Below are 24,832 nucleotides of genomic sequence, written 5' to 3'. Positions count from 1 at the left end.
GAAAATCATGTGACTCTGCTTTTGTGACTCTTAAGGCATCTTTTATGTTCTTATAAGGTGACTAAACCTGTAAACTGTGGGTTATTTTCCAGCAACACATTTCTTTGAAACCAAGAATACAAATGAATGGATGAGAGGTTTGGGATTGGTATATGCTCACTGAGGTATATGGAATAACTGGCCAATAGGGACCTGCTGTAGAGCATAGAGAAGTCTACCCAGTATTCAGAGATAATCTATATGGAAAGAATCTGAAAAAGAATGGATGTGTGTGCATGTATAACTGGATCACTTTATTGTACAGCAGAAATGATCCCAACATTGTAAATCAACTATACTTCAATAAATCTTAAAAAATGAAAAAACAACAGATACATGGATTTCACTAATCCCACCCCCGACCCCACGGTTGCAACAGAGGATTCTACTGTCCTAGGTCTCTCTTTACTGACATGAATTTTGATCTAGGTGTGTCCTCCCTATCTTAACTTTTGAGGTGGAAAGTCACCTTTAAAAAAATTCTGTTTGATTATTTTTATAAATTCACTCTAAAGTTAATGTCATAATCTCATAAAATCTCAAGTGAGGAAAATATATTGGGGTTGATGGCAAAAGTGACCTTTCCAGAATTTCTCACCTTCCTTTTCCGAAAGATTCTTTCAAGACACACACCCCAGCCCTGGGCTTCATACTAGCTCTTACACACTGGTGCCCAGTGCACCTTTGATGCATGGGGAATGTTTTTGATTCAATTTGATCTGACCTTTCCTGAAAACAACCTGTAGGTAATACGATCCGTAAATATTTGGCACAATTTCTTCCGCTCTAAGCTCTTCTTGGTATGACAAAGGGCTGAGTCTAGAATATATATTTTCCAGACCCTCTGACAAGTAGAAGCGGTTGAATGAGAGATTTGGAAACAGAATATGGAGATGTGATTCTATTCTGGTGACAACTCTAGGCACACACGGGGACATCAAGCCATGACCAATGTGTTGTCCTTCTGAAGTTCTCAAGTGTCCCTTGACAGTCACAGCTTTCTGGCGCTTCAGGCTGCTAAGATCAAGTCCTGAATTTCCAGAGTTCTTGATCTACAGACAGTGACCTTCCCGACTTTCACAGCCCTAGTCTTTTCAATGGTCATGGAAACCTACCAGTCCTCGTTGTCATATTCAAAGTGGGTTCCTTTTCCTGACCAGTCCTTCATGACATGGGGCAATGAATTTAGAATAGGACTCCACGTACTTCTGGAGCAGAAGGAAGGCACTGGTTACCCCAAGTGCACTGTCAATCCCAGAGAACGTTTGGAAGGGCCAGTGGTTCTGGGAGACGGTGGAGACCATTAGTTATCAAAGCAATTCTCTTCTTGGTGTATCCCAGACTATGGAGAAGACAAAGCCAACATCTAGGAACAAGTCTTAGAGTGACTGCATGTGATTTAAAGTTTCCTAAGTGCCAGAAGACTATTTGCAAAGCTAATAAATGAAAATCCAGGTGAATTTTTTTCAAGGGAAGAATCGACATATTTAATATGTATATGAACTCTCAAATCAATAAAAGAAAAAGAATAAAATTCAATAGAAAAAAGTTCTAAGGACCTAAACAGGCACTGCAGAGAGAAGGAAATCCAGTAACTTGTAAATTCATGAAAAGTCTCTGAGCCTCAAATTAAAACCCTAATGACTTAATATTTGTCACCTAGCCATTTGGTCAAAAATATCAACAATCCCTGTTCTCAAGATAATAACTCAATGCAGCATTTTGGGAAGGTGATTTGGCAAAATATATGAAAATTTTACATGTACTTTTTTGTTTGTTTGGGCCACACCTGCAGAATATGGAAGTCCCCAGGCTAGGGGTTGAACTGGAGCTGCAGCTGTTGGCCTACACCACAGCCACAGCAATGAGGGATTTGAGCCATGTCTGCAGTCTACAGCTCAGGGCAATGCTGGATTATTAATCCACTGAGCAAGGCCAGGTATCAAACCTGTGTCCTCACGGATATTAGCCAGGTTTGTTACCACCGAGTCACAAGAGGAACCCTTACATGTACAATTTTTTGACCAAGTAATTCAATTTCTAGGATTTTGTTCAATGGAAATCATTACACAAATGCTTTAAGATGCAACATGGGAGTTCCCATTGTGGTTCAGCGGAAACGAATCTGACTAGCATCCATGAGGATGAAGGTTCAATCCTTGGCCTTGCTCTGCATGTTAAGGATCCGGTGTTGCCATGAGCTGTGGCGTAGGTCACAGATGCAGCTCGGATTCCGCATTGTTATGGCTGCGGCGTAGGCCTGCAACTACAGCTCCAATTCGACACCTCCATATGCGGTAGGTATGGCTCTAAAAAGACACACCCACACACACACATACACACACACACACACACACACACACAAAAAGATGCAATATGAGGATATTTGCTATTCTGGTTGTGATAACAAAACTGAAATGTTCATAAATAAGGCATTTAAGAAGAAATTTCTGTTCTCTATAAAATAGACTACCACTTAACTGTTAAATATATATGACAGGAGTTCCTGTTGTGGATCAGTGGGCTAAGGGCCTGACATTTTCTCTGTGAGTATGTGGGTTCAATCCCTGGCCTTGCTCAGAGGGTTAAGGATCTGGTGTTGCTATGGCGTAGGTCGCAGCTGCAGCTCTCATTTGACCCCTGGCCCAGGACCTTCCATATGTTGCAAGTGTGGCCCTAAAAAGAAAAAAAACAAACCATGTATGACAGACTTAGATGCATTGATATAAAATAGTGTCTACAAATTTATTTTCCTTTTTTAGCGTTTCAGAGTCTTTTTTTAAAACTACAGAAAGGTATAGGGGATTCATATATCATATAACAAATACTTGTATTCCCACCAGGCAGGAGTGACACATGTCAAGTTTTTTCACATTTACAGACATTACCACATCCTTGACACCTCTCTCCTCCTCTTCCAGAGGTGGCCACTATCATGAATTCAAGGCGTATACTCCTGGCAATTTACAAAATAATGACCATGAATATAGAAAGAGGTCTGCAAATGTTTTCTGCAAAGGACTGATACTATTTTAGGCTTTGCTCTCTCTATGGCCTGTCAATACTAGTCACCTCTGCCCTTGCAGCAGAAGCAGCCATAGATGATGCTTTTAAAAATGGGCTTGAGAACTACGTTTAGATACTCATATTGCAACAGAACAAAGGGTGGGGGAAAAATGTATACATGTAAGGATAACTTGATCCCCTTGCTGTACAGTGGGAAAAAAATAAATTAATAAAAAAAAAGAATAAAATTTAACAGAAATGAAAAGAAAAAAAATGGGCTTGGATGTGTTCCAGTAAAACTTTACTTATGGACATGGAAATTGGAATTTCATTTAATTTTCATGTGTCATTGAATATTATTTTATTTAAAAATATGCCCAATCTTTAAAAAATGTAAAAAATACTCTTAGCTGATAGGCACACAAAAATAGGTGGTGGGTCAGATTTCATTGTCGTTGGCCAACAGTTTACTATTGAGGATTCTTTCTTGTATTTTTTTAACTGAAAAAAAGTGGTATTATACTCTCTGTATAGAAAAGTGTGTAGTTGTATTTAATATTTGATTTCATGTTTTTGGGAGATAATCCATGTTTCAATGATTAGATAGAAGATAGATGATAGGTTAAACAGACATATAGAGAGATGAGAGATTAAATAGATGATAGATGAGATTAAATTGACATACAGGTAATAGATTAAATAGATTAACTAGACAGATAGATGATAGATTAGACAGGTAGGTAGATAGATAGATAAATAAATACATCCAAACTCATCCCTTTTAACTCTTGCATTGTATTGTATCTCACTGAATAGCTATCTGCATTTTATTTATCCATTCCATTTACATATGACCATTTAGGTTTTTTTGCTACAGCAAACACGTGCCCTGCACATCCTTATAGCATCTTAATCTGCCTATGGAGAAGAATTTCTCTCTGGGACCATATCTGTTTTATTAGCTATGCCAACTGGATACCCAAAGTGGCCATAATTTCCATGCACACAAGCTAGGGCACATAAGAGGTACCATCAGCTCCGTAGGACTTTTAAGTCTCCGCTAATCTGGAGGACCATGAAATGACACTTCATTTGGTTCTGTTTTCATTTGCCTTTCCATAATTATTAGCAGAGTTGATCATCTTTTTATGCTTATGGACCATACACTTTTTCTTTCTTCTATAACTTACTGGTTCATATTCTTTGTCTGTTTTCTTGTTTGGTGATTAGTCACTGATTAGAAGAATTCGACATTTATTCTGAGTATTGATTCTTTTTGCCCCATAAATGTTGCATATATCTTCTTCCAATGTTTTCTAGTCTTTCAATTTTGTGAGGATTGTTGTCCACCTGGCTTTTTTGTTTGTTTGTTTGGGTGTGGCAAAGATGTTTTATTTATTTTTGATATGAAAGGCCAGTTGTCTCAACACCACTAATTGAACAATCCATCTTTTTTTTTTCCCCCCTTGGACAGTCGTCATTCCACCTCTGCAGTGCTAACTCTGACCCAGCTGGAGGACCCTCCCCACCCCACCCACCTGCTTCTCCAGCCTCATCTCCTCCCACTTTCCCAGCTCATTAAGATTCAGACACACTTTTCCTGAATGCGCCCAGGCATTTCTGTCTCCTCATTGTACGCACTCTTCCCACAGTTTTCTTTATTTTATTTTATTTATTTATTTTTGCTTTCTAGGGTCAGCACCCGCGGCACATGGAGGTTCCCAGGCTAGGGATTAAATCGGAACTACAGCTGCCAGCCTACACCACAGCAACAGCAACTCAGGATCCCAGCCTCAACTGTGACCTACACCACAGATCATGGCAATGTCAGATCCTTAACCCATGGAGTGGGACCAGGGATCGAACCTACAACCCCTAGTCGGATTCGTTTCTGCTACACCACGATGGGAACTCCCCTTTTTTTCTTTTCTTCCAACAGTTTTCTGCTTGGCTGCCTCCTCCTTGTTACTCAGGTTTGAGCTCAAATGCCACTTCCTCTAAGACCTCTTCCCTGAGCAGCTAGCTCACTCTACCCCAAGTCATTTTCCTTCAGACTTTTTCTTCATAGTGCTTACCATCATGTGAGATGATCTTATGTGTCAGTTTGCCTACTTATTGACTATCCATTCCCTTCCAAATAGGCATAGGTCCCAAGAACAGAGGTTTCTCTGCTTCACCTCTGTGTTTCCCACTTCTAGAACAATACCTGACACATAGTGTTTGTTGAATGAATGACCAAACTCCCATCTATTCATTCATGAATTTGTCTGGGATATTGTTTAGTATGATCCCACCTTCCTTTAAAAATCAAATGTTCTGGAATTCCCATCGTGGCTCAGTGGTAACGAATCTGACAAGTATCCATGAGAACTCAGGTTCGATCCCTTGCCTTGCTCAGTGAGTTAAGGATCTGGCATTTCCGTGAGCTGAGGTGTAGTCTGGCAGCTGCTTCAACCCCTAGCCTGGGAATTTCCATATGCCATGAATGTGGCCCTAAAAAGACAAAAAAAAAAAAATGAAAAATCAAAATCAAATATTCTGTGTGTAGGTGTGTCTGTGTATAGACTCTGAACTGTTTGTGATGGTTCTCTTGGGAATGTATGCGTTTCAGTGGCTTTTTATGTCAGTTGTATATATTTCTATATAGTTGAGTTTTTGCAGTGAGCATTATTATGTCTATGATCCAAAAAAAGAAATCCTAAAGAAAAAAATCAAGAAGATTTAAGGGCCAATCTGAGAAATGTAGATGGGTATTAGCAATAATATTGATCTGGTCTGTCCTACATTTCTGGGCTCTAAAGCCACCTCTCTTAAATTGGCATGAATTTGGTCTTTGAGTAATCAGCATATGAATTCCACACGGGAAATCCCAGTGGGTGGCAAACCTACTAATTTTTGGCCCCTTTTTCCAAGGGAATATTCCTTTCTGAGCAGGAGTGAGGGAATGCAGAATGTGGTGCACACACGGGCTATCAGCAGATTTTTCTAATCTTTTCTTTTAGTAGAATGGGTGGAATTACACAAAGTGAAAATATATCACCAGGGGAGAGAGAGAAGAGCTGAAATTGACACAAGGGCAACCAAACACTTTGGCAGGTGGGTGATTTTTGGAAACTATTTAAAAAATCCTCAGCCTTGTCCTGGAAAACACTAAGTTTCCCTCTAGCTTTCAGTCATCACTTCAAGTGCCTTGTCCTAGGGATTTTCTTACAGCTGTCACAGGAGCTGTCCAGACATTTTTTTAATCAGGAAAGGGAGAAAGGAAATCTTTAAACATTTATTGTTTTTCCCATCATCAAATTTTTACTGCTGTAAAAGTTTCTTTTAAATTGAAACTATGGGGAGTTCCTGTGGTGGCTCAGTGAGTTAAGGGCCTGACATTGTCTCTGTGAGGATACGGTTTGATCCCTGGCCTCGCTCTGTGGGCTAAGAATCTGGTGTTGCTACAAGCTCAGGCGCAGGTCGTACATGCGGCTCAAAGCTGGTGTTGCCGTGGCTGTGGTATAGGCCACAGCTTCAACTCCAATGCAATACCTAACCCAGGAATTTCCATATGCCTCAGGTATGGCCATAGGAAGGAAGAAAGGAGAGAGGGAAAGAAAGAAAGAAATTAAAATTATGTATGTGAGAATAGGGAATACTCCTAGGTAAAATTCAAAATAAAATACTGGTAGCCAGAGAGCTCCTTGTCTAAAAGAAACAAATCCAAGAAAAGAATCTGAGTCAGTTTTTATGACACAGAAAATTAAACTTCCAAATGTATGCCTCCAAATATCCCAAAAGCACAATTAAAAGCTATGAAAGGATACCTCTATAGCCTTCATAATCTTGATCATCTTATTGAGAACTTTCAAATATTTAAGGAAATATCATACTAACTCATTTTCTATGTATTGTTAAAAATGCGTTATCCTCTTTTTCCCAGTTTGATTAGGATGTGATTGACATGCAGCCCTGAGTAAGTTTAAGGTATACGGCGTAATGATGTGACTTACAGATATTATGAAATAGTCACCACAATAGGTTTAGTAAATAGCCATCATCTCACATAGACGCAAAAAAAAAAAAAAAAAAGAAGGAAAGGAAAAGGTTCTTTCCTGATGATGAGAACTCTTAAGATCAACTCTCTTAACTTTCATATACACCACACAGCAGTGTTAACTATTGCCATCATGCACATCACATGCCTCGTGCTTATTTACCTTATAGTTGGAAGTTTGTATCTTCTGACCCCCTTCTCCCGTCTCCCCACCCCTGCAACAATGCCATCTCTGGTAGCCACATGTCTGTATTTTTTTCTATGAGTTTTAAGATGCCACCTTGAAGGGAGATCATACAGTATTTATCTTTCTCTGTCTGACTTATTTCATTTTGCATAATACCCTCAGGGTCCACCCATGTTTAGGCAAATGGCAAGGGTTCCTCTTTTTTTTTTTTTTAAGTATAGTTGATTTACAATCTTGCGCCAATATCTGCTGTACAGTACAGTGACTCAGTCATAAGTCTATCTATCTATCTATGTATCTATCTCTCTATCTATAGATATATCTATCTATCTATAGATGTATAGATAGATATTCATTTTTAAATATTCTTTTCTGTCATGTTCGATCCCAGGAGATTGGATATAGTTCCCTGTGCTATACAGCAGGACCGCACTGCCCATCCATTCTAAATGTAATAGTTTGCATCTACTAACCCCTAATTTGCTGTCCACCCCACCCCTCCCCCTCCTCCTTGGCAACCACAAGTCTGTTCTCTATGTCTGTGAGTCTGTTTTTGTTCTGTGAATAGGTTCATTTGTGCCATATTTTAGATTCCACATTTGTGATATCATATGGTATTTGTCTTTCTGATTTTTCACTTAGTATGATTATCTATAGTTGCATCCATATTGCTGCAAATGGCATTATTTCACTGGTTTTTTTTGGCTGAGTAGTATTCCACTGTGTATATGTATCACATGTTCTTAATCCATTCATTTGTTTGTTCTGGGGGGTTTTTTGCCTTTTTCTTTTCTTTATTTTTTAGGGCCGCCCCCATGGCATATGGAGGTTCCCAGGTTAGGGATCTAATCTGAGCTATGGCTGCTGGCCTATGCCACAGCCACAGCAATGCCAGATCCGTGCTGCATCTGTGACCTACACCAGATCCTTAACCCACTGAGTGAGGCCAGGGATCGAACCCACAACCTCATGGTTCCTAGTTGGATTCATTTCCACTGCACCACGACTTGAACTCCCCATTCGTCTGTTGATAGACATTAGGTTGTTTCCATGTCTTGGCTATTTTGAACAGTGCCGCTATGATAATAGGGGTATGTGTATCTATTTGAATTATAGTTTTGTCTTGCTATATGCCCAGGAGTGGGCTTGCTTGATCATATGGTAGTTCCATATTTAGATTTCTGAGGAGCTTCCGTACTATTTTTCCAAAGTGGTTGTAAGAATTCCTTCTTTTTAATGGCTAAATAATATTCTATTCGTGTGTATATGTGTGTGTGGGTATACACACACATACACACATCTATATATCTTCTTTATCTATTCACCCATTGTGGACAGAAATATATTATTCTAATTAAATAATCATTCTCTATAACTGAGATTTCTTACTTATATATGTATACTATATACAAATGCATGCATGTACTCATGTGGTATGTACACACACACACACACACACACACACACACACACACACACACTAGTTTTCCTGCCTTTACCTGGTAAATCAGATCTAAATGCCCCCCAACACACAACGTGGGTCATAGACCCTGTACCAGATATGGCATTTCCTCCCATTCAGACAACCCCCCTCTTTTCCCCTATTGACTTCACTGGCAGACTTCGTACACGAAGCTTCGCCTGCAAAATTCCACTCCTCATTTGCCAACCAAGCTAAGTCACTTCCTTCAGTCTGCTTTAAAATGTAGGGCCAGGAGTTCCTATTACTAGTGGTAATGAACCCGACTAGTATTCATGAGGATGTGGGTTCAATCTCTGGCCCTGCTCCGTGGGTTAAGGATCTGGCATTGCCGTGTGCTGTGGTGTAGGTAGCAGATGCAGCTTGTATCTTGCGTTGCAATGACTACAACTGAAGCTGCAACTCCAATGCAAGTCCCTCCCCTGGGAACTTCCATATGCTGTAGGTGTGGCCCTAAAAAGAAAGAAAGAAAAAAAACCTTTGTTTCCTTGCATGTGTCTCCTTACCATAAATGGGGAGATTGGGACTGTAGCCCCAAAGAAGTTTCCTATTTTGCCCCCCACCCCGCCACAAAAATGTCCTGCAAAATATGTCTTAATTAGAAAGAAAAGAAAAACCTATTTTTTTCTCATTTGCAAAGACAACTTCTTCTACAGCATTTCCCGTCTAGAATTTTTTTTTTTTAAAGATTGTGCATACAATTTTGATATGTGTGGGTAAATACACCAATGTAACATCAGGTGTTAAATATTCAAATGCGTTGGCATGGCCAGCCTCCTAGGCAGGCTTTGGCCCACTAAACCTGAGGAGATGTAGTAAATGTCAATTCCAGGTGGAAGTTTAAATAGACATTGTGCACTTTGCCACATGCCTTCCCAGTTAGAGTGATCTTGAAAGCACGTGTCAATAAGGAATCTCCATCAGCCTGGGTCTCTGGGTCACTTGAATAAGCAGTCTCCCTACCAGCTCATATTAACCAGATAGTGCAAACAAGCAATAAACCTTGGCTGGGTTAAGCCTGAGATTTGGGGTTTTTTGATACCCTGGTAATCCCTGGATATTCTTTGGCCTGAAAAATGTGAGGAGACTGTCAATAATATTCCATCCTATGAACCCAGTGGGTTTCTGTAGTTCATGAATTTTCAGTGTCTTTTCTAGGAGAATACATACTGTGAGTCTCCCAGAAGATGTGATGTTAATTTTATGTGTCCACTTGACTGGTCATGAGATGCCCAGGTATTTGACCAAACATTATTTCTATGTGGATGTGTCTATGAGGGTGCTTCTGGAATGAAATTAGTCTTTCAAGTGGTGGACTCAGTAAGGCAGTTGCCCCCCCCCCCATAGCTCTCATACCAAAAAGCTCTAGAAACTGTCATGTCAGACCACCAAGGCTATGCTTCTATTGCTATAGGAACAATCTAGAATGAAAACAGTAATACACTGTATCTTCTTATTTTTACAAATAATTATCATTGCAAACATCCTTGATCATCAGTATTTGGAAATATAAGAACCTACACATGAATGAGTACATCTCTAAACTACTTTACCGTCTATACCTAGAACAAAAGAGGAAGCAACTAGGGTTGCCCTCAGCAAATACAGAACTTTAATTGTGGTATTCCTTTTTTTTTTTTTTCATTTTTTCAAGCTTTGCTAAAGTTTCATTGCTTGACAAAGTTGTAATAAATTCTGCAGTACAACAAAGTGATTCAATTATACATGGACGCAAATCCATTCTCTTTCAGATTCTTTTCTCACATAGATTATCACAAAATATTGGGTAGATTTCTCTGTGCTCTGCAGCAGGTCCCCATTGGCCAATCATTCCAGAGACCTCAGTGTGCATATGCCAAGCAGTTTTCCATTGTTAATCTTCATAAAACTTCAGTGAACTCAACAATTTCACTTAGAAATTTCTGCATGTTTCATTTTTTATTATTTTTCCTGGTCACAAATAAATACCTCTTCACAGTTTTAAAAAAATGCAATAGAGAAAGAAGGAAAAAAACACTTTTAATTACATTTCCCAAAGACAGCCTCTCACTGCAAATCCCCTCTTGAACTCTTGTGCAGGTGGCAGACACATTTTAAGTTTTATATTTTTCACTTAACATTGAAACAAAAGCATTTCCCCGTTTTAATTCTGATTCTTAAGAGGCTTCCTTTTTTATGGTGATATAATATCCCATTGTGTGATTTATATTATCATTTATGTGACTATCCATATTTAGGATGTTTAAAAATGTTCTATTTTAGTCTTATGCCCCTTTTCTTCTTAAAAAAAAAGGATTTGCAGCAACTGCAATTTAATTTCGGATACATGTTTTCCAGTGGGAATTGTAGGAAGAGAGAAGACAGAAAAGTACCAGAAAGCCATTATGGGATGATAAAATGTTCTGGGTGGTTAAGAGAGAGGCCCTAAGACAGGGGCTCAGGGTGGAGTGGGGACATAGGAGTGTGTAGTACACGCTTACCATGACGTATTGTGCAAAGGAGATGAGTTGTGGAAGTGATGTGGCAAGAGGTGAGGGTAGTTGACACCACAGACACGTGGGCAAATCATGGGTAATGACAACAGACAAATCTGAAATAGAGCCATAATCTGGTGGGCAGGGGGAGCTGGCTTTGACCCACCATACCTGGGGTGAGATGCAATGTGTAATATGGGCCATGTAGGGTCCTTGCATAATCCTCTTCCTGTAGCAATGGTGTGCGCCCTTCTCTCTCATCTCTGCATGTCCAGGAAATCACGGTGGACCAATACAGAGGCTTCTACAGTCACATAAACAAATCTGTGTCCATATGTCAATTATCAGAGCTTCAGAATAAAACTGACCTAATGTTATTAAGTTAATGCCCTGCAGGGCAGTTATACTAAAACTGGTCACTACAATAATGCGTTTGACGCGAGAGCTTCTTCACCTAATGACCATCCATGAGCAGTCCCATACCTGAATTTTGGCAAGGATATGAGAATTACCCAAGTGGGAAACTTCATTGCCAAGATTCATTCTGATTCAACATGTTCCCATTCACAGTTTTCTTGCCAAACACATTCTGAACACAGTATCTTTTATTTAAAGAATGATACAGAAGACCCTAAATGATGAGCTGACATATGGTTTGACCCTATTTAAGGGCAGTAAGGTGACTTACTTAGCCTTTCAGGGATAACATGTGTCCTTATACTTCCAACTATTATTATGTCAGACCTGCCTGTCATCTAAGAGTTTAAGCTGAATGGCCATCATCAAAAAGTCCAGCAATAATAAATGCTGGAGAAGGTGCAGAGAAAAGGGAGCGCTCTTACTCTGTTGGTGGGAATGTAAATTGATACAACCACTATGGAAAATAGTATGGAAGTTCCTTTAAAAAATAAATATAGAACTACTGTATGATCCAGCATCTATCTGGAGCAAACCATACTTCAGAGCAACCTATAATTCAGAAAGATACATGTACCCCAATGTTCATTGTAGCGCTATTCACAGTAGCCAAGACATGGAAGCAAAATGTCCAGTCTTCCACAGAGGAATGGATAAAGAAGGTGAGGTACATATATACAATGGAAGATCACTCAGCCATAAAAAGAATGAAATAATGCCATCTGCAGCAATATGGATGGACCTAAAATTAACATATACAATGGAAGATCACTTAGCCATAAAAAGAATGAAATAATGCCACTTGCAGCAACATGGATGGACCTAAAGATTAACATACTAAATGAAGTTAGTCTACAGTGAAAGACAAACATCACATGATAACACTTATATGTGGAATATAAAAAAAAAAGGGTACAAATGAACTTATTTTCAGAACAGAAACAGACTCACAGACTTTGAAAACAAACTCATGGTTACCAAAGGGGGCAGGTGGCGGGGGTGGGGAGGATGGACTGGGGGTTTGGGATTGGCATATGCACACCGTGGTAAATGGAATGACTGACCAACAGGGACCTGTTGTATAGCACAGGGAACTCTAGCCAATATTGTGATAATCTATATGGGAAAAGAATCTGAAAAAGAATGGATGTGTATACATGTACAACTGAATCACTTTGTTGCACAGCAGAAATTATCACAACACTGCTAATCAACTATACTTCAATAAACTTTGAAAAAATGAAAAAAAGAAAAACAAACAAACAAATATAATGGTACAATAGAATTTTTTAAAAAAGAGTTTAAGCCCACATGCTCATAGCAATGGTCACACAACCAGCTTTAATCTTCATATCAAATATATAACTCTCTAGCATACTCCATAATGGTTTTCTCTCTCTTTTTTGGTTTTATTTATTATGTGCAGTAAAATTCATTCTTGTGAATCATGCAGTTCAATGAATTTTGATAAATTTAGTCATGGCTCCACCATCACAGTCAGGATGCAGAAAGTGCCATCATCTCCCCAAATTGCTTTGGCCTTCCCTTTTGGAGACAATCCCTTTTGGCTACTCCAAATGCCTAATACCTGGCAACCCTTTCCATAAAGACTTATTTTGGGAATCTATGCTTTACTTTACTGAAAGGGAAAATGATCATTTTCACCACTGTTTGTGAATCTGGAAGAAGTTCAACTTGCAGAGCTTTGGGGCGACACACTAAATATCAGGGATCCAGGAGATCGCCTTCTGCAGGGCTGGGGTTGAACCCCATTTCTTCCCAACTGGCTGAGGTCAAGCCGCAGTTCTTCCCAACTGGCTGAGGTCCAGAACAGAACGAGACCACTGTATCGGGTAGAATGTGTTAGGTATAGATTGCTTATTTGTAAATTACAATTTGTTTATCTACCTGAAGTCTCCATATAATATAACCCAGAATTACAACTGATTTTAATCAATTTTCATATACAGGTATATCTTGCTTAATGTGCTAATATGTTCTGTGAAGATGGGTTTCAACTGATTTTGAAAATTAAATATTTTAAGTGAGAGCTTTGAATAAGATCAATAATTAGTCTTTTCTTCATTAAAAATCCATCTTTGTAATCAAACTGACAAGCTTTTGCACAGCAAAGGAAACCATAAAAAAAAAAAAAAAGCCACCTGCAGAATGGGAGAAAATACTTTGAAATGATGCAACTGACTAGGGCTTAATCTCTAAAATATACAAACAATTTATACAACTCAACAGCAAAAAACCCAATGACCCAATTGAAAAATGGGCAAAAAAGCTGAATAGACATTTCTCCAAAGAAGATATACAAATGGCCAATAAGCACATGAAAAAATGCTCCACACCACTGATTATTAGAGAAATACAGTCGTGGCACAGTGGTTAACGAATCCGACTAGGAACCATGAGGTTATGGGTTCGATCCCTGGCCTTGTTCGGGAATTAAAGATCTGGCGTTGCTGTGAGCTGTGGTATAGGTCGCAGACGTGGCTCAGATCCCGTGTTGCTGGTGTAGACCAGCAGCTATAGCTCCGATTAGACTCCTAGCCTGGGAACCTCCATATGCCATGGGAGCAGCCCTAGAAAAGGCAAAAAGACAAAACAAAAAAAAACAAAAAAAACCCAAAAAACCAAAAACCCACTATGAGGTACCACCTCACACGAGTCAGAATGACCATCATTAATAAGTCTAAAAATAACAAATGCTGGAGAGGGTTTGGAGAAAAGGAAACCCTCCTGCACTTTTGGTGGGAATGTAAATAGGTACAACCACTATGGAAAACAGTATGGCGGTACCACAGAAAACTAAATCTAGAACTACCATATGACCCAGCAATCCCACTCTCGGACGTATATCCGGATAAAACTTTCCTTGAAAAAGATACCTGCACCTGTATGTTTGTTGCAGAACTATTCACAATAGCCAAAACATGGAAGCAACTTAAATGTCCATCCATCCACAGAGGAATGGATAAAGAAGGTATGGTACATATATACGATGGGATAGTACTCAGTCACAAAAAGAATGAAATAATGCCATTTACAGCAACATGGATGGAACCAGAGACTCTCATACTAAGTGAAGTAAGTCAGAAAAAGAAAGACAAATATCACATGATATCACTTATATCTAGAATCTAATATATGGCACAAATGAACTTTTCCACAGAAAAGAAACTCATGGACTTGGGGAACAGACTTGTAGTTGCCAAGGGAGAGGAAGTGGGATGGACTGGGAGTCTAGGGTTAACAGATGCAAACTATAGCATTTGGAATGGATAAGCAATGAGATCCTGCTGTATAGCACTGGGAACTATATCTAGTCACTTGTGATGGAACATGATGGAAGATAATGTGAGGAAAAGAATGTATATATATGTGTGTGACTGGGTCACTTTGCTGTACAGTAGAAATTGGCAAACACTGTAAATCAACTATAATGGAAAAATTAAAAATCATTTAAATAAAAAAAAATCCATCTTTGTGGATCTGCCTGCAGTCCAACAGGGCATAGCTGAGCTGAGCTTCTTAGAAATATTGTCAACTCTCTTCATCAACACAACTCACAGATACAGGACTCTATATACAACAGGTCGAGTTTGAAAGCGAACATCTCACCTGGCCTGTTCAAATGTCCCAGTGCATTTTCCTTGCTTTCAGAACAATTTCAGGACAGTTTCCTACATTTTTCCCAGAATGCTGCAGCTGCGGCACGAACTCTTCCTGCCAAGAGTCAGGAAGCCTGTTCCATCACACACACACATCCAGCTTCTTGAAAGAATTTTGCAGATTAAGCCACAGGCGCCTAATGCTCATCCAACTCAACTAGCCGTAGAGCAGATCTGTTTCCCATTTCTAGGTGGAGTTTCAAGGACTTCCTTTTTCTAATTGCTTCCTTGGTTGCTGTGTGCTTGGAAGGACCCTGCCTCCTCTTTTCTCATATCAGGATTCTGTGGCGACTGCCTTTTGTCACATGAAAGTCTGAGCTGATTGGGAGAAGCTGAGGAATGTTGGCTGTATCTGTCAAGCCAGTGTATCAGTCATGGAGCCATTGCTTCTAGATTAAGTAAGCCTTCCAGCCTAATCACCCTTGAGGACTCAGTGAGATCAGTACTGAGCAAAGCTTTCTGCCCTAAGCGATATGTGTGTGCATGTGTGTGTGCACGTGCGTGTAAAATATATACACAAATACACACAAAATACATGTATATACATGGGTATATACATATGTGTGTATATACATATACACACACATGTACATACACACACACATATATGTATATAGTATATGAATAGCAAAACTTACTCTAACTGGCATTATTAATCCTTAAAATATACGGCGTTCTTGCTGTGGCACAACAGGATTGGTGGCATCTCTGGAGCACTGGGATGCAGGTTTGAACCCTGACCTGGCACAGTGGGTTAGGGATCCGACCACAGCTATGAGGGTCACAACTTCAGCGCAGATCTGATCCCTGGCCCAGGAACTCCATATGCCTCAGGACAGCCAAAAAAAAAAGAGTAGTTTATCTTTGGTCTGCCTTTGCCTTTTTTTTTTTTTTTTCGCTTTTTTTTGGGGGGAGGTTAATATTTTTATTTTGATAAGTACACTTATAATTTAATAACCTTCCAAAAGGCACTAACAGTTTATATTCACACCAGCAATGTAAGATCCTATCTGTTTTATGGCTTCCTTATCCTCCCTGGTTATCATCAATATAGTTTTATTTTGTTTTTTGGTTTTTATATATTTTTTTAAAATTTTATTGGGGGTATAGTTGATTTACAAAGTTGTATTAGCTTCGGGTCAGGTTTTTCACTCCCAATTAAACTTATCAGAGCCCAGATTTCTGCTGTTCCTGAGTTCCATCCCATTCGTTTTATTTCCTCTGTCATTGACCGGGGTAGTTGTGACTACATTTGCTGTTGCTTTGTTTCTGAGCAGAAACTGATTTCTTTCTGAGGAAGTTAGAAAAGTGAGACTTCTGTGATCATAGGTCTCCCAACACTCACATGGGGAAAGGGGCACACCCAGTATCATCAAAAAACAACCCTGTACCAGTCAGAGCACCAGATGCTTTAAGCTGCTTCTTATTCTGGGCTCACTCGACACAAGATGAAACAGGCTCTCCTCCACTGCCCCCCCCAACCCCAACCCCCCGCAGCAAAGGCTTCTGGTCTCCAAGCTAAAATGCAATTCTGACAAAAGTCTGACCATTCTAGAGCTTTGAAATATCCTAACTAAACTGTCTTCCATTTTAAGGGTTTTGTTTGGTTTGTTTTTGATGCTAAATTAAGGCCAGGCAAATTCTGGTATTCTTTCTCAGATGACTTCCAAATCTCACTGGTACCTCTCACCTCTCCCTTTTTTTTTTTTTTTTTTTTTTTTTTTTTTTTTTTTTTGTGTGTGTGTGTGTGTGTGTGTGTGTGTGTGTGTGTGTGTGTGTGTGATTTCTTCGGCTGCTCCCAAGGCATATGGAAGTTCCCAGGCTAGGGGTCGAATTGGAGCAGTGGCCACCGGCCTGCGCCAGAGCTACAGCAACACAGGATCCGAGCCGAGTCTGCAACCTACATCACAGCTCACGGCAACGGATCCTTAACCCACTGAGCAAGGCCAGGGATCGAACCCACAACCTCATGGTTCCTAGTCGGATTCATTAACCACTGAGCCACGATGGGAATTCCCCACCTCTCCGTCTTTAAATGGGTCCCTAATTGGGAGGGTTCCCAGCTGTATTGCCTCCCCACTATTCCTAATGCTGTGATGATTATCATCAGTAATTAACACATATCATTATCCTCTCAAAATCTTTAATTTGAGCCTTCAAAACAATCAAATATTGGTGTACTCTGCTTTTGTTACTCTTGCTGCAATTTGCCTTCTCATTCCAAAGATGGAATGTCTGTTTCATTCTGTTTCATTCATTCCCCCTCTAGCCTGGGAGCTGTAATCTAGGAGTTTTTATGTAATCCACACATGAGTTTGGAAAATGTAGGGAAAAGAAAAAATGAACTTTGAAGTAGATTTAGAACGGAGAGGCATAAATTTGGCAGATGCGATGATTTATGTTCAAGGCACCGGGCACAGTTTCGAGGCAAAGTGAAAGAAATCAATTTGGTGGTGGGGGAATTTTGTTCTTGTGAAGGAAGGGGTGGGGGGAAAGGGAGATGAGAAAAGGACATTTTTGGAACCACTTGATTTTGCCCAGAGCAGGAAAATTGTCTACTATTTGCACTCTGCACCTCCCCCCTGCCACCATATGCTTCCCGAAAGTTTCCTTTTTTCCATACTTGAAAGGACGACAGATTTTAATAGTATGCATGCATCTGAAGTGCTAGGCGATTGCCAGCTTCCTCTCTTTTTGCATTTATGATGAGAAGTAATTTCTAAAAATCCAGGTTAGATGATAAGGTAAAAAATAAATGACTACTTAATGAAAAAAATTTCACACTCAAAAGCAGGTTTTTTTGGTTTGTTCGTTCATTTGTTTTTTTAAGGCAGTTGACCTTACATGAACTAAGGTTCAAGATCACAACCAGATTCAGGGACTAAATTATAGGCCAGTCTCCTCCAGTGTCTAGGCTGAGAGAGTGTAGTAGGTTACCACAGTGAACATTAATTTGTAGACACCCCAGGGGCCCAAACAAGTTGAAATAACATCACTAAAAGGTCAAATGGACTTCAAATGCCTTGAATTCAGACATAATAGTAAAAGCAGACAGAGTGGGAGACAAGGACAGTCAGGATGCTCTGTACAAAGGAATATTTGCCATGTGATAGATATTTGTGGCTGACACATCACACTCTATTAAGTGCATCTCAGTTTGTGGGTGTCTAGCCCTCAGAGCCACTACTTTGTCAAGCAGAGAAATTTCCTTCCTCTTTGTGGGAAAACTGTATGTTGCTGCCCCAGGGCTGAAAATAAGGCAGGAGGGAGCTGATGGGGACACCGAGAGGGTGCCTGTGGGGAGGTGTGACACATCAGGGGTATATGCAACCCATCACTCCCACCGAGACACAGGCTACATCTACAACCTCTGGTTTCCAGAACCCTCTACCCAAACTCCTTTCCCCTTTCAGATCATCTCTGGAGGATCATTTTCACTGGATGTTGTGAAGGTAACATTGAAGCGAGGGCCTGGAAGAGGGGGAGGGAAGGTGAGCAGTGCCTCCGCTTAGAGGCGCGGACCTTGATTTGCAGTCTCTTGGGACCAGCCTTGCATCTACTGTTTACCACTGTGTGGTATCTTAAAAAACAAACAAACAAACAAACAACTTTGAGGTCCATTTCCTTATTCATCAAACAAGTTTTATGTGGTTGTTTTGTTTTATGGATTAGAATGTGCATACGTGATTGGCACATAGGAGGCAATGAATGAATGCAGCGCATCTGCTAACATTCACTGCAACAGCCAGCATCAGAATGCCTCTGTTTCTGCCTTTCGGCCTTGGTTCCAAGATCACACTCTGTCCACGCTCAGATTGGAAATAGCTATACAGTGTCCTGCTGTCCATCCCTCCCTTTCACAGCTTTGCAGCAAATGGTACTGACTGGCAGTTCCATCACCTTGGGGTGCAGGAGGAAAGGCATTTGTAGAAATGATGTGGAGTGTACTGCCCCCCCGCTCAATAGTAAACACCTGAGCTAGGATCCTCTGACTCCTCTTCACCCACCCAAACTCAGGCCATGCCCAGTAGTAGCCAAAGTTCCTGGGCCCACAGTACCCCCTGATGGCTAACATGGGGAACTTCCTTTTCTCAATCATTCTCTGAAACTCCCCCAGGCCTTTACAGGTCACTGCTCTGTTCATTCCATCACAGACCATTCATTTCTTACAAACATGGTGTGGCCTCCTCTGCCTAGCCTTTTTTTTTTTTTTTTCATTTCTTGCTCAATGATTTCAAAAACATTTATCTCCCTGTTTCTTTCTCTTACTCTGTTCTGTTAATGAATCCTGGAATTATGATGATTATGGCTGCAAATATAAGATAGTTGGATGAGTGCCACTCTCAAGAAAGAAACCCACCCATTGAGAAGTAAAATAAGACATGGGGTAGGACCAGCAGTATTAATCTCTAAAGCCCTTTGAGATATTCAGATGTCTTCCCAAGAAACTGCACAGGAGATGCCATGTAGCCTCTGCTCTTTCTGCGAAGAGCACTGATTTTTTCTCAACACTTAGTATTTTCCTATTTTATTTAACTGCTAAAATGGTACTAGTTGTCCCCCACTGTCTCACTGCAATATATTTGTTCAGCCACAGCAAGGGTTAAGTGCATTCCTGTGGGTTATTCTGGAAACCAAAGCACAATCTTTCAGCATTAGTTCTCTATGGGAAACTGAATTCAAAGCTCCAAACAGTTGCTTTAAGAATGAACTTTTGGAAAATGTTACCTACTGTAATTTAACACTGGAAATTTTGGTTGGGAGTGGTCACTTTATAAAAATTCAAATGGATGTCTGTATTCTCTGGTTTTCATTCATTACACTGTGACACCTACTGGGATTAGTTCTTAAAAAGGTATTCAGGTGTGACTTATCTGTACAGACACTGATTCTTCCTTTATCAAAGGGAAAATATACTAACTGGATCCTGATTTGATATGTTGCTATGTTATGGGAATAGTCTAGAAGGTTACTAAATTCATACCCATGACTATAGATTGAGTCTTGGTAAAAATACATCAGACATGTCTCAGAATGTAAACGCTAACTTCCCTTAACTTCAAATAACATCAGTAATACATGTTTTTATTTATCAGGCTTACATTTAAAATTCTTTTTAAAATACAAATGATTTTAACACAGATTAGTAAAATGCCATTCATCGTACCCTTAATTTTCTGATTTAGGAAACTGATTATCAAGCTAAAAGTCAGTAATTAGTAGCATCTAAAGTCCTGATTAAAGAACTACTTGAAATATTTTTTTCACAAATTTACATCAAGTGGTTTCATTTTTCCAGTTACCAATAGTTTAAAGTAAAAGCTTACAAAAACTGGTATGAAATAACCAAATTATTTAATAAAATGGTAAGTGGGCTATTATGACCATATATAGACACATAAGAAAAACAATTTTAAAATGCTTTTATAAAATATTTCCTAATTTGGTCATAATTCAAGGTAATGGTTACACAGGATTTTTTTTCTTTGATGATTTCCATATTCATAAAATTGAAAATATTTCCTCCTTTAAAATAAAAAATGCAAATTAGTCAAAGTCACAGATAAATATCACCCACCTGACTTCATCAAAATTCTGTGAAAATGGATATTCTACATAAATTCCAAATTAGCGCATACTAATGTAACAACTATGAAGAATGATGTCATAAAATAATTGTGTGGTACAAAAGGTATTTGAACTGATTGTTCATCAAAGAACATGATTCAAGTTGACATACTCACATTTTTCTGAAAAGAGGTATTGGCTTTCTGATAATGTATACCTTTTGAATTCACAAAGTTTTGGAGGTACAAATTAAAACATTCAGTGTTAATGTTTTTGAAAGCATTACGTTTAAATTATTTTCTCAAGACCCAAGGAGAAAACACCAGAGGAAACATAACCAGCCTGAATTGTTTAAAATGTATTTTCCCTTTAATTAAATAAGAAACATCTGTCTAGGGATTTTGGAAATGAATGTAATCCATCCACACTCTGCCAGGACTAGTTTGCATCCCATACTCCAATATTTTGAAAGAAAATTCTTTCTTTCTGTAAAGAATTAAAGAGCAACATGGACTGATGGCTACGTTGGTAGCAGCTGACTCTTGTCTCTGGAGTTGGGGCACTGGAAATGCCAAGTTTGGTTGCTTCCGCAGATTTGTGCTGTGGAAGCAACTAAACTGTCTCCATTATCAAGGTTAGGGCATAACATTTGTCTTTTCTCCAAAGCATCCACTCCTGGTGAAAATGCTTATCTCAGGATCACAAGGAAACAGAAGGCACTAGGATGCGTTCACATACCCAAGGTCAAAACGCCCTCTTTGGTGTTCACTCAACATTTTCCTCCCCTCCACTCAGGCTTTAAAAAGCTGATTTCTCTAGAAATCAGAAATGTCTCTGATTTCTCACTGCCCACAACACAGATCCGTCAGACAAGCCAAAAGAATACAAAGAAAGTGGGCGAGTGGACTCCCGCACGTTCCTGGCTCTTTGAAACCAAGACCCACAGTTGAGAATGACAAATAATCACTTACTGGTGTTGTCAAAGGGTATCTGCCTGCACTGGGCGGAACCCTCCGCTGGCCAGGGGCAGTAGTAGACAGCTCCCCCTTCCACGATGTCAGGCTGGCTGGTGTTGGCTTTGGGCGCCCCCACCAAGACGCTCGCCCTGCGAAAGGGTTAGAGGAAAGCACTCCTTGAGAATCATCAACTTGAGCCCAGGCGATGCAGTGTCTGGAGCTGCCAGCCGGCCCACCGAGACGTGGGTCGGGGGTCCGGGCAGAAACGTATTTATGACGGGGACCGACTGCCAAACTTGATTTCCTCTTGGAAACCTACGGGCTGCTGAAACCTAGTTTGGAATAGGGTGCAAAGGGTCCCAATTCTTCTCTAGGTGGAGCTCTGTATACAGTGAGTTAAGAGGTGGGGGGTGGGGGGTGGGAAGCAAAGGACAGAGCCCAGCTGCTTGCAGCAGACAGCACTTGCGCCCAGACACTTAATTGTTACAGGCTATGTATAAACAGACCGTGTTGTGGTCGCTGTTTTAACTGGCTTGAGTCTGTAAGGTCCCCTTTTCCCCTTTGCATGATGCTTGAGTCTTTGTCCCAGGAACTCCCCGGGCCATTCGCATTCTAGGCAAGTGTCTCCAGTTCTTAGTTCACAAGGCACATCTAGCAGGGAGAGAAGATGCTGGTGGCGGGAGTCAGAAGGGACCCCAAGTGGGCAGTGGGATGGACTCTCGGAAATCGCCTTCACTGGGCTGCGGGGACAGGCGCGGGTCCCCCGGCAGAGGGTCAGATACCCAGCCTGGGGTGGGGACCATCCACGCACGCCCTGGGGGACTTACGTGCGAGCCGCAGGTATGTGAAAGTCCACCGCGTAGCCGAAGTAGCTGCCCTCGGGGCCGCTGTACACGGTGAGCTTGTCCACGTCCAAGTTGAACGCCTGCGAGACCGGGGACCACAGCATCCCCAGCGCGGCAGAGAAGCAGCAGAGGGGCGCGAGCAGCGGCGCCCGGCTATCCCGGAGACTGCAGCGGGCTCGAGCAGACATCGCCCTCCACCCGGGCGGTGCTCAATGGGCAGGGTGAGTCGAGGATACCGGACGAGAAATTGCAGGCTTGGAGGCTCGCCGGCCCAGATGCCCGCGTCCCGGGTCGGTGCGCGCAGCGTGTCCGCGGTGACAGACCTGGGCGCTGCGCCGCGCGTCCCCAGCCGTCTGCTTGCCGCCTGATCCCGTGGCTCGGGGACTGGCCGAGGGGATCCAATCCCTCCTTTGGCAGCGGGCGAGGGCCCAGCGCGCTCGCGGCGCCTCCTAGCGGCAGATCTGAACACTACGAGCCGGAGTCGGGGACTCAGGGTCGCCCTCGCCCCCGCTGGTGGCCCGCCCCAGGCGCCAGAGTCCAGCCACCAATCTTTCTACTGCAGTGGATCTGAAGAACGATCTGAGCCTCACACAGGACAACTCAAGCCACTGCTTTAGGAAGCAAGGTCCCACCCGCCCTCCAACCCAACGCACTGGGTGAGGGTATGCTCCAGTGTCTCCCAAACGTTAGAATGTGAAAGCATACCTCGCCACGAGAGAGGCAAAAAACCAAAAAACAAAACCCACGGTTTTACATCACGTCTGCCAACCTGAAGGCATCTTTTGCTTGTGTGACTAAGAATTAAAGTTTAAATCCAACAATGCTTTCTCACCTCTGCCTACCTCTTAGCAGAGGTAACTAATAAACAAAGCCATCCTGGAGATTTTATTTAGGGCTTTCTCAAAGGCAGGTGGGTCTTCTTAAATGACTTAGTTCTAAATCCGGTGACCCTGTATCATTGTGATGAAGACTGGCAGAGTTGAGAAGGTTGGAATTTCCAGTTAACCATCAGCAGGGGTGGAAGTGTGGGTTGGATTCTGGAGGAGTTCAAACCAGTTCCAATCCATGGGGGGTTCCTGGTCTCTTTCTGTGTCTTGTGCTTGGGGGAGGGAGCAAAGGATCAGTGGGAGGAGAAGACAGAAGAGAAACCTGGTGAAAAAGCCCTTTGACAGGTGATCTTCCAAGAAAACAGGACTGATGGGGATAGGGAGCAATTAAGTGTTAACCCGGGTAGCGCTGGGGTTAAATAGAAAAGAAGCGCAGAGACAGGAGAGGTGAATAGGTTCCAAAGTATTTTAAGGAGATTTGTTGATAGATTTAAGTAGAAATTTGAATAGGAAGCTTGACTTCAGACATTGTGGGTGGGGTAATTGAGGGAAAGTATTAAAGACAGGAAGGCTGGGATGAAATGCTGGTGCAAGAGATTAGAATAAAATTGTGGGTTAGGAAGCAGTGAGAATTAGGGGTGGACCTCTTGAGAAAGAAGACCTTCATGATAAGACCCTTTTTTTTCTTTTTCTTTTTCTTTTTCGGGCTGCACCCATGACATAGAGAAGTTCCCAGGCTAGGGGTTGATTCAGAATGCCACAGCCACAGCCACCCCAGATCCAAGCTGTGTCGGTGACCTACATCACAGTTCAGGGCAGCATGGGATCCTTAACCCCCTAAGCGAGGCCAGGGATTGAACCAACTGCATCCTCATGGACACCAGTCGGATTCATTTCCACTGATCCACAATGGAATTTCAAAAACTTTTTTTTTTTTTTGTCTTTTTAGGGTCACACCCACAGCATATGGAGGTTCCCAGGCTAGGGGTTTAATCGAGGCTGTTGCCGCCAACCTATGCCACAGCCACAGCAATGCCAGATCATTAACCCACTGAGCGAGGCCAGGGATCGAACCCGCAACCTCATGGCTCCTAGTCCGATTCATTTCCACTGTGCCATGACAGGAAATCCCTAAGAACTTTTTTTTTTCCTTCTTTTTTCTTTTTTGGCCAGGCCGGCATGTGGAAGTTCCAGGCTAGGGATTCAACTCAAGCCACAGCAGTAAACCAAACCACAGCAGTGACGACGCCAGCTCCTTAACCTGCTTCGCCAACAGGAACATTTATTGAGTCAAAGGGAGCTGATTCTACAGCA

General features: G+C 41.3%; 1 protein-coding gene across 1 annotated transcript in view; it reads right to left on the bottom strand.

Annotated features, from left to right (window-relative positions):
- Nucleotides 1–23,100, bottom strand: part of ITGA8 (integrin subunit alpha 8) — a 170,773-nt gene extending 147,673 nt beyond the window's left edge. Inside the window, exons 1-2 of the mRNA XM_021064834.1 lie at nucleotides 22,674–23,100; nucleotides 21,862–21,995 (exon numbers count right to left, since the gene is read on the bottom strand). Coding sequence (XP_020920493.1) covers nucleotides 21,862–21,995; nucleotides 22,674–22,879 — 340 coding nt within the window. The 5' untranslated portion in view covers nucleotides 22,880–23,100. The remainder of the gene's footprint in view (nucleotides 1–21,861; nucleotides 21,996–22,673) is intronic.

Source organism: Sus scrofa, chromosome 10 (assembly GCF_000003025.6).
Source record: "Sus scrofa isolate TJ Tabasco breed Duroc chromosome 10, Sscrofa11.1, whole genome shotgun sequence".
NCBI lineage: Eukaryota > Metazoa > Chordata > Mammalia > Artiodactyla > Suidae > Sus > Sus scrofa.
The sequence above is the reverse complement of the archived record's forward strand: the minus strand, read 5'-3'. Positions and strand labels throughout refer to the sequence as shown.